Genomic DNA, 11,093 nt, shown 5'->3' with positions numbered 1-11,093 from the left:
TTTATCCCCCTGATTGAATTTTGCTTCCATTGTCATCAGATCAAAAGATCCCAATGTCCAGCATCAGTAGGAACATGGTGAAGCAAAACTGCTGAATCATGCCTGAGAAGCAAAAAAGACTGTGACAAAGAAGCCCACAATCCCTTTCAAGGGCACACACCCAATGACCCTAAAATCTCCCAACAGCTCTGCCTCTTAAAGTTTCTAACATCTTTAATAGTGTCCTCTACACATGGGCCTTTGGGAGACACTGAAGATTCAAATCATAGCAGTCCACTACTGGAATCATTGGTGTATGGATAAAACAATTCTAAACCCAAAGCTTATTTATTTTCCAAATTTATATTGTTTTTAATAGCAATTAAACCACACTACAGAATATTAGTGTTCTACATATTTCCAAAGAAGGAGGTGGACTGGAGATGAAAAACTGTGATTTCAGAATAAATATGTAAATAAAGAATAGGCAAGTATGTGGTAATAAAGATAGTGAGATTAGAACAGTTTACCCAGAGTACCAATAGAAACAGAGAAAGACCCATAATCAGACTTCAATCTCTTCAGGAAGTTAGAATGGGTCTAGGATGAGCAAATAAAAACAATAAATTTAATATAAATAGAAGTCAAATAAGTTTAGATGATATCCTTCAGTTATTTTATAAATAAAGCTACAGCAAAAAAAAAAAAAAAAAAAAAATTGGCCCCTCTCCTCCAGAGCTGAGGGTCAGACATGATTAAATCAAAAGGTTGTAGGAAAGATTGGAACCATAGTGCAGAGAACCACCTGTCTGGCCAGGCAGAGCACACATTCTTGTTCCCGGGGTTATTGTCCTTTACTTACCATATCAAACTTATTGGCTTGTAAACAGGATCCATTTCTATATGATGTGCAAAGGCTAAGGGAAAAGATCTCAGCAAGCTAGGAAAGAGAATAGTTATCTCAATTTAATAAAAAGCTTTTACACAAATTATAACTAATATCAAAACTAATGAACTGAATGCTTACTTCTAAGGTATGAAACAAGGTAACATTTTTCCATAAACATGGCTCTTATTCAATATAGTACTGTGAATTCTAGCCACTACAGTAGGGCATGGCAAAGAAATAAAAGATGAACCAATTGGAAAGAAAGAAATACATCTATACCTACTTGTAGATGATATTATAGTCTACATGGAAAATCTCAAGGTCCACAAAAAGAAAAAAAGAAAAACCTTAAAATATGTGAGTTCAGCAAGGTTGTAGGATATAAGATCAACACACAAAAATCAATCTTATTTCTATATATTAGCAATGACATAAAGAATCCAAAACTAAAAATGCAATATCACTTACAATCACTCTAAAGGAAATTAAATAATTAGATATATACTTTACAATATATGTATAGGATCTGGATGCTAAAAATTATAAAATGCTAATAAAAGAAATAAAAGAACTAAATAAAAGGAATGACATGCTAGGTTCATAGGTTTGAAAACAATATATTAAAGGTATTGATTATCTCAGTCTTATCTACAAATTTAATGAAAATCCTATCAAAATTCCATTAAGGTTTATTACATAAAAAGAGAAACTTACTAAAATTTATATATGGAAAGTCATAATCCCTAGAATAGCTAAAATAATCTTGGAAAAGAATATAAAGGGAAAGAAATCATTCTATTTCTATTAAGACCTATAGTATAGTCAGAATAATCAAGACAGTGCAGTATTGGCAGAGAGACAAAGCAGAGTTCTGGGATAGCTATACCTATCTGAGAGCATAGAATATGTGCCATTGCCAACATCTTCTGAGAATTTGTTGGCTTAAAGCCATCTCTTCCTAAATAGTAATGCTGCTTTTCTGTACTTAGCCCTCAGACTCCCAAACCAAGCCATGAACTTCCACAATCTGGCCCATAATCTCCCTTTCAACCTGGGAAAACAGCCTCAGAGTGAAGTCTATCACTTTCTCAACTTTTCACCTGTTTTCATTAATCCCACTTCTTCCCAAAATTTTTAAAACTCCACCCTGCTTTGAATTTCATAAACTAGCCCTACTTCCAAATACACCTGTACATTTGTTGTGAAGTCCAGAACAGTATGTGCCATGCCTGGTTTTCATTCCATACTTTGGGAGTGTGCATGGGGAACTGTACAGTTTTATAAGACCCATGCTGTTTGACTATGGGTGAAAAACTGTGAGCATCTAATAACAAGACCTAGTTCTATTTATAATTTGCTACATGTGTGACTTTGGGGAAATCACTTAAATTCTGTTTCAGTTCTGCCGCCCACAGATCAGAAAAAAGCAGTACCAGCCCAGTCCTATTTCCTCTTTCTAAGGTTGTTGTGACATTGCAACAGATTATGGATATAAAAAGGTTTAGAGAGAGAGAGATACATCTGGATCTTAAGGAAAAAACCTTCATTGTGTTAGCAACAAAGGAGCGAATTAAATGGATAATATTGAGAAAGGCAAGATTTTTGTTCAGAAGTGTGCCCAGTGCCACACTATGGAAGAGGGAGGCAAGCACAACCCCAAGCCAAATCTCCATGGACTTTTTGGGTGGAAGACTGGTTGGGTTATTGGATTCTCTTACATAAACCCTAACAGGAACAAAGTGGTATTAATATGCAGAATATGTAAAGAATTCAAAAATCTTAACATCAAGAAAACAAATAACCCAATCAATAGATGAACTAAACAGACATTTCTCAAAAGAAGAAATGTAAATGTCCAACGAACATGTGAGAAAATATTCACCATCATTAGTAATCAGAGAAATGCTAATTACACTGAGATTACATCTTACCCCAGTTAAAATGACAACCATCAAGTATATAAATAATAATAAATGCTGGCAAGGATGTGGAGAGAAAGGAACATTTACACATTGTTTGTAGGACTGCAAATTAGTACAATCACTGTGGAAATCAGTACAGAGAACCCTCAAAAGACCAGGAATAAAACCATCATATGACTCAGTTATCCTACTTGTTGTTATTTATCCAAAAGAATTAAAATCAGCATACATAATGATACATGGATTCCAATGTTTATAGCAGCACATGTACAATAGGTAAGTTATGGAATCAACCTAGGTATCCATCAACAGATAAATGGGTAAAGAAAAAGTGGTCTATTATCTACAATGGAGTTCTACTCAGCCATAAAGAAGGAAATTATGAGCTGGATACAGTGGTGTATATCTATAATCCCTGCAGCTGGGGAGACTGAGGAAGAAGGATGGTGAGTTCAAAACCAGCCTCAGCAAAAGCAAGGCACTAAACAATTCAATAAGACTCTATCTCTAAATAAAATATAAAATAGGGCTGGGGATGTGGCTCAGTGGCTGAATGCCCAGAGTTCAATCCCTGGTACCCCCAAAAACAGAAGAAAATTATGTAATTTGCAGGTAAATGGATGGAACTGGAGAACAACATGGTAAGGGAAATAAGCCAGACTCAGAAAGTCAAGGATGTTTTCTTTCTTATGCAGAAGCTAGACAGAAGTAGGGAATTATAGGTGGCAGGGGGTCTCATGAAAATGGGAGGGAGATCAGTAGAGGAGAAGCAGCAGAACAAGGGATAAGGGAGGACAGGAGAAGGAGGCGATCTGAGGAATAAAATTGACCAAATTATGCTATACTCATGTATACATACACCACAAAGAATTCCACTTTTATGTAGAATTATAATGCATCAATGAAAAAACATAGACATGCAAATAGTTAGAAGGAAGTCCAGAAGAGTAAAGCTAAGGTAACAAGGGAAGAGAGAAGCGGAGAGTAAGGGGGGATACTGAGGAATTAATTGGAATAGATTATGTTATATGCATATATGTACACGTCACAGTGAACTCCACTACTACATGTAACGATGATGCACTAATAAAACATAAAGAAAAAAAGAAATTTTAAAGGTTTCAACTGATATAAAGTGTAATTAATTTCACATCTCAGACTAACTTGAAATAAACTAACCACTGACAAGTCTATAAATAACTAGTTGGGTGCTTAGGGTTCAGTAAGTGCTCAGTAAATGTCAGCTGCTATTTGTTACTGCTCTTTCCCCTGTTAGTGTGCTCCCAATTGTGCAAAGATGGCTATAGGAGTCTATTATTAACTGAGAAAGCTTTTAGTTACATAAAAAGCATTCCGAGGTACTACCTTCTGAATTGACTCCAACGTACATTAAATCTTAGATCTATGTCATCTAGAATGGATACCATTCCTCAACTGTCAAAACAACTATTCTATATGCTTTTCATTTCCTACTTTCCTTAGCCCCAAACTGGTGATCAAGACAGCAAAAACCAAACTGGTGATAATATCTGAGTGATGAAACAGTGCCCAAAGGGAAATATGAAACTAGTGTAACAAAGATGGGAGGGGCCAAGGAAAATATAAGTTACCATTGAGGAGTTCAAGGCAAACATCAGGGACCCTGTCTCCCTGAGCTAAGGTGGAGGATCCTATCCCTGGCCTCAGAAACTCTGTAGAAAAGCTAAGTCCTAAAACTAGAGCACCCCTTTCCACAGACAGTTGAACTACTGTTAAGTGGATGGCTTTTCCGAGGAGTAGCAAATAGAGGAAACTGGATCCAGCAATTTAAGGAATGAAGCTGTTTTCCCTTTCCTGAAAGGCCCCAATAGAGGCAGATCCTCCTCCTCCAATCCCCTGGAGCAGAAGGGTTTCCATAGGTCTGCCTGAAGCCATCTTCCTCCCTTGTTTATGCCCAGTACTGCTTTCCAGTCCCACTGAGGGCCTCCAATCCTGACAACATCCACTAAGTCTGTGGACAACTGAGCTGAGGATTCTATACTCTGCCGATCTTCCAGATCTCACAGGAAAAGAACTGGACCATCATGGAACTTATTTTCTATTTGAGTGTCCTTGCTGGTATGTATTTAAGACGTTCTACTCTGCCCTATAAGCCATAGATTAATGTAGAATGGGGTAAGGCAGAGGCAGCATGTGTGAAGGGTGCAGAAGAGTCAAGAAATACTGTCATGAGCAGAATTAGGGTCTAGCCCATCCAAAAGCTCTCAGGACAGACTGAGCACACCCTTCTAGTGCTAAGCTATGGAGTAGGTTGTGGCACAAACCTGCTTGGAGAATCCTCAACAGTGAGCATTCCCCACTTGGTTATTCCAAAACATAAGCTTCATTAATCTCTAGGCAAGTCTCAATATGGTCACAAAGACAGAGAACTCATTTTTTACCTCTATTTCCTCTTTCCCGAAACTTTGAAATGCAAAGGGTGAAAAGGTAAGAACAAGAGATCTAATAACAGGGGCCTGCCTTCTATGAAGTTTTTCAGATTGGAGAATTTGCTGGTGAGGCATTTCTCAGGTTTTATCACATACTAGCTGTGTGGGATTGGGCAAGTCAATGAATCCATCTGTGCTTCAGTTTTTTCAGTCAAATGGAGGTATCTACCTACATTATAGAGTTGGGAAGAGTAAATAAATCCACACACAGACTGACTTCTAGAATTCAACTTATCTTGCCTTTATTAGTAATTCACCCTTTTTCCCTTGGGGTTTCTAATGCCATGATCACACAAAGAAGGGTATAGTGAGGTAGAGGCCCAGGCTTGGGAGGATCAACAGAAGTACTGATAGTAGCCAAGACATTCATTTCTGATATTAAAATGAGTCTTTCTCCCCTTTATAATCTAGGTATTTTTTAAATTACTTATAAAATTATCATATGTTCAAATTAGAAAATTTGGGAATTTTTGAAGTATAAAAAAAAAAGACATTATCCCACCTCTCAGTCAACACATGCTAATACTTTGAATTTACTCATAGACTTTTTTTTTTGCATTTTGGATGGTTTATTTCTTGTTTGGTGATTTTAGAAAATTAAATTATATATGATTTTATTGTTATTTTAAATTAAATGTCATTAATATTTCTTTTTATACATTTAATTTTTAATATATGTGATATTCCACTTGTGCATATGCTTCTTTATTTTTTAAAAAATATTTTTTTAGTTATCAATGGACCTTTATTTATTTATTTATTTATGGTGCTGAGGATCAAACCCAGTGCCTCACACATTCCAGGCAAGCGTGCTATCGCTGAGCAACAGCCTCAGCCCCCATATGCTTCTTTATTTTAATGTCCAACATTATCACATTAGACATTTATGTTTACGATGTTTAGCTATTATAAAAAGTGCTAAAATGAGCTCACACTTATTTATAATATTTATACAAAGTATCTCATTATCTCTTTAAAATGGTCTTGGAGTTGAAATTATTGAGTCACATGTTATGAACAATTTGCAATTCCAGATGTCTATTTCTGAATTGCTTTTTAAGAAGATAAAGTCCATTTGTAATGTAAGCATTAAATGAGTCTTTCTTATTAGTCTTTCTTAAATTTATCAATATTAGCCAAAAAATGATTATTCTGAATGTTAGATATAATGATATGCCATTTTGATTTACAGTTTTTATTTTAAAAATTGTCCAATATATTCACATTTCCTGCCTAGTTGCATTCTTATTTAAAAATCATCCATGTTCCATAACTGGGAAATAATCATCTTATTTTTTCCTAATATTTATAATTAAGAATATTAATTATTTTCTCAGGGACATTTTTCTCTGCTCACTCATCTGTGCAAAAAGAAGATCCTGCTCCCTATTTGGTATACCTCAAGTCTCACTTCAATCCCTGTGTGGGTGTCCTCATCAAAACCAGCTGGGTATTGGCCCCAGCTCATTGCTACTTACCGTGAGTATTGGGCATCCTCATCCCCTGAAACAGGGACTATTATTCTACATCAGTGATTCTCAATAGGAGCAGTTTTCACCCCAGGGCACATTTGGTAGTATCTGAAGATATTTTTGGTTATCAAAATCAGGAAACAAGACAAAGGAATCTAGAAGGGAGAGGCCAGAGCAAGGATACTGCTGAACATCCTACCGTACACAGCAGAGTGCCCCAAAATGTTCAGCCAAAAATTTCATAGTGCCATTGAGAGACCTTGTGCTACATGTTATAATTCTCCAATCTACAATCAGTTTTTGCAATTATTTTGCTGGAAATATGAATGCATATTATCAATTAAGGGTCCACTGATGATGCACTCAAATTGGGTAAATTGAGTTTTAAAAGGAAACTAAGCCCTAAGAGATGAAGATATCAGGAAAATACTAATTACAATTCCATGCCCTCAAAATTAATTTTAGAAAAGTGCATTGAGCACCCATATGCCTAAAATGGCAAGGGAAAGAGCATTTTCAAGGAAAGCACAGAGAGACCCCCATATGAAGAGATTCTCTGACAGCAGTGGTAACCATTGTCAAAGGACACAGCCCATCTACAGCAATACTGCAGGAGGGTGCTGGGAGGATATACACGTCAACCTCACCATTCCTCTTCTTATTGACCAAATCAGACCTAATCAGAAGCCCGCTGATTTAATTCACACATGAATTGAATCCAAAAGTGCTGAACAGGGTAGAATGGGGTTGTTAGTGGGTTTAGTGAAGAAAATAGAAAGTATTCAACATTTGCGTCATTCCATTCTCCTATCTCAACCAAGATGGAAATTGCCAATTGGATAGGTAAACACTGGAGAGGATAGAAAATTTTCTTAGATATGCATGATTTTTCTCCCTACTACATTAAGGGACACTACATTAAAACATAGTGGCTAAGGGTTACACTTCTGACTTTATGATCATGAGAAAATTTCTACTATGTGCCTCTACTACTTCATCTGTAAAATGGGGATAAACATGGGATCCACTGTACAGACTTACTGTTAGATGAGATAATCTAGATAAAGCACCTGGCATATAGTTACATTCAATATTTTACTGATGATGATGATGATGATGATGATTATAGTGATTACTTCTAATCCTTTTTCTCTCCAGAAATCTGAAACTGATGCTGGGAAATTTCAAGAGCAGAATCAGAGACGGGACAGAGCAGACAATTAATCCTATCCAGATTATCCGATACTGGAACCATAGTGACAGCTCTCCACAGGATGACCTCATGCTCATTAAGCTGGCTAAGCCTGCCATCTTAAACCAAAAAGTCCAGCTCCTTCCCCTTGCCACCAGCAATGTCCGGCCAGGAACTGTCTGCTTGCTCTCAGGTTTGGACTGGAGCCGGGAAAACAATGGTGAGTATACCTCCCACAGAAAATTAAGGTCATCAGTTTTCCTTAAAGAGGAACATACATGCCCTCAAAGCTGTGAGAAGAGAGGTGGGGAGATCATGATTCGAGACCCAAACAAGAAGCTACAGGAGTGGTCTAGCAGAAAGTGCCCTGAACAGAGTCTCTCCTCCACTCCCAGGGTATCTAATGCCCCACTGCTGCTTCAGGGTTTTGGCAGCTGGAGTCACCAAGCCATCTGACTCTGCACAGAGGCCACCATTCCTGATTCTCAGAGGCACAATTCACATTAGAGAAGCTACAGCCCGACTACCAACACATGTTCATTTTACATGTGAAGGACACCTCTGAGAACTTGAGTCAGGTCACATCTTATTTCCTCTAAGACTGGACACAGAGCCAAAAGAAAACTCTGCATTTCAAACATTCATGAAGACTACTTTTAAATCCTCAAGATTAACTCTCATACCTGTGCTCAGGGTTCATTTCTTCCCATTTTCTTTCCACAAAAAGACAGTCAGGACTTAAAGAGAGTGAGATAAACAGGATGTTTTCTTTTACCACCTCTTCCCTCAGGCAGACACCCAGACTTAAGGCAGAACTTGGAGGCTCCTGTGATGTCTGATAAAGACTGCAAGAAAACTGAACAAGGAAAGAGCCACCGGAACTCCTTATGTGTTAGATTTGTGAAAGTATTCAGCCGAATTTTTGGGGTAATCTTTTCTTTATATTCAACTTTCATTTACTTTTGTGTGTCTACTTAACTAATTAACCACAATACAGCTTTTTTTTAATTTCTAATTTTTTGAGAATTTGATAAGGCCCCTGCAGAGACATCATTGTTTCTTAATCATGTGCTCTCCTTATAGAGTATATTCATGAAAGAGCACTAAGTAGTACCTCTAGCTCGTAATACATTGCCAGGTGTTCAGAATGGTAAAAACAGGCATAGTTTTTTTTTTGTTGTTTTTGTTTTAAATCAAACTTTACAAGTTGAAACTGGTTTCACAAGTTCAAAAAAATGGGATTTGACTCATTTCACACATAATTCTAGAGAGGCTATTCTCAGACTTTCAAGATCACACAGGCTAGTTACAGCAAAGCTAGAAAAAGGACTGAAGCTTTGTGTCCCCCAATTCAGTGCTCTTTTCATATCCCAGCATGTTGTCTCTCATCAGGGCTCACCTAAGTTGGGAACAAGATGGTATTCCTGTAAAGAAAGGGCGTGATCATCTCTCTCTCTCTCTCTCTCTCTCTCTCTCTCTCTCTCTCTCTTTCTGATTTCTGATAGGAGGTAGCCGTGGCTACTGTCATCTGCAAAAACAAGCTCCAGGGAATCGAGGTTGGACACTTCATGGGAGGAGATGTTGGAATCTATACTAATGTTTACAAATATGTGTCCTGGATTGAGAAAAACACTAAGGACAGGCACAAATGAGGAGAATTGATAGCCTATTTCTCCCTCCGCATCCCACTGTCTCTGCCATTGACTATACAAGCTGAAGCTCAAAATAAAATCTCCAAATAGAAACTTATGGATGCAGCACACCAGTAGCCCATGTCTTCTTATTTGCGTCTCTGCCCACATCCAAAACATTTTAAATAATGGCATTGTACTGGGTTACATTCATCATCTCATAAATGCTCATAACAAATCTTGAGTTACCTTTTATCCTCCTTAACAAATGAGAAAATTGAGGCTAAAACTTTAGCCGTAGCTCATAGATTTCAAAGCCTAGAATAGAAGCCCAAAATGTCAGATTCTAAATTCTGTGCTCTTGGCCTCAACATTATTGGGGAGTCACGGGCATCAAAAGAAATGTTGACTTCTATTTCCCTGCTATCTCTCTTATCATTCAGACTTTAAGCTCTCACATGTGGCTAAGATCCCAGCTTTCCTATGAGTAGCATGTTTCATCTCAGGGCTGCATTGATTTCAGCATGCTACAGAGAGAGAGCCAGTAGAAGAGTGGAAAGTACAAAACAACCCTTTTAGACAGGGTCAACAACTATAAATCAAGTCAAAAAGGAAGACAGGCTGTTCTAGAGTGAGGTAAAGATGTCTTGTAGTTCCAAAAAAGGCATAAACCTGCTCTCAATGATGGGAATAAATAACTTTCAATGCCTTTAATATAAAAAAATCTCAGCTGCCCTGAGAATAAATTCTAAACCCAGTAGAATGGTATCCAAACCTACTTGAGACTTCCCACCCATCCCTTCCCACCACCCCCAAAAAGTCTCAATACATCATCCTCCATTTGACATTGCTTCCTGACACTGCAAAATGCAAATTCAGGTACAAAAGAATTTCAGGGGAAAATGTAAAGAGCCTAGGGCCCTCCATTTATGTTGGCAACCTGGTTAAGACTCAAATATAACAAAGTTAGATCCACTTGAAAACTCCTTGAGCTGAAGTCAAGTCTTCAAGCACAGAACACAAAGGCACTGCTGTCACAGACACTAAAAGGATTTTCCTCTTCTCCCATCTGCTTATAATTTAGGCAGAGACAAATCACCCCAATCAATAACCAATAATAATTCTAATTTGTTTTATTTTCCTCAATTTTTGCAACATTATTAAGTACTATTGGCCAGACACAGGGACCACAGTCACAGGCTGACTCATCAAGACTACACTTTGCCTGACTGTAGGTACGGTTCCACTCAGATCCCTCCCCTCTGCTCCTTTCTTGACACCTGGGTCCTGCATCCAGGTTGTGCTGTGCTCACTCATGGAGAGACAAGCTTCACTAACGTTATCTCACAGATCTCAATCCCAGTATCCACAAGGGGTTAGAGATTGTATTCTGCCTTGGACAGAGATTAAATAAAAATAAGAATATGCTCTTTAAAAAGAGCCCAGTAGGTCACCAATTTCTCATTTTGTTTGTTTCTTGGATGATCTCATTATGGAGAGCATCACTGTCATACCATCATCTGGACACTGGAAAGAAACA

General features: G+C 37.6%; 1 protein-coding gene across 1 annotated transcript; it reads left to right on the top strand.

The window, feature by feature from the left end:
- The first annotated feature begins 4,671 nt into the window (after positions 1-4,671).
- Prss37 (serine protease 37) lies at positions 4,672-9,635 on the top strand. Its single transcript, XM_046434250.2, has 5 exons — positions 4,672-4,887; positions 6,596-6,737; positions 7,889-8,142; positions 8,713-8,849; positions 9,428-9,635. Exons 1-5 carry the CDS (start codon positions 4,854-4,856, stop codon positions 9,572-9,574), a joined length of 714 nt encoding a protein of 237 aa, XP_046290206.1. The 5' UTR covers positions 4,672-4,853; the 3' UTR covers positions 9,575-9,635.
- Positions 9,636-11,093: the final 1,458 nt, after the last annotated feature.

This window comes from Marmota monax, unplaced genomic scaffold (genome assembly GCF_021218885.2).
Source record: "Marmota monax isolate L192 unplaced genomic scaffold, Marmota_monax_Labrador192_F-V1.1 WCK01_AAM20220418_F8-fsc00122, whole genome shotgun sequence".
NCBI lineage: Eukaryota > Metazoa > Chordata > Mammalia > Rodentia > Sciuridae > Marmota > Marmota monax.
This window is presented reverse-complemented; position numbering and strand designations above follow the sequence as displayed.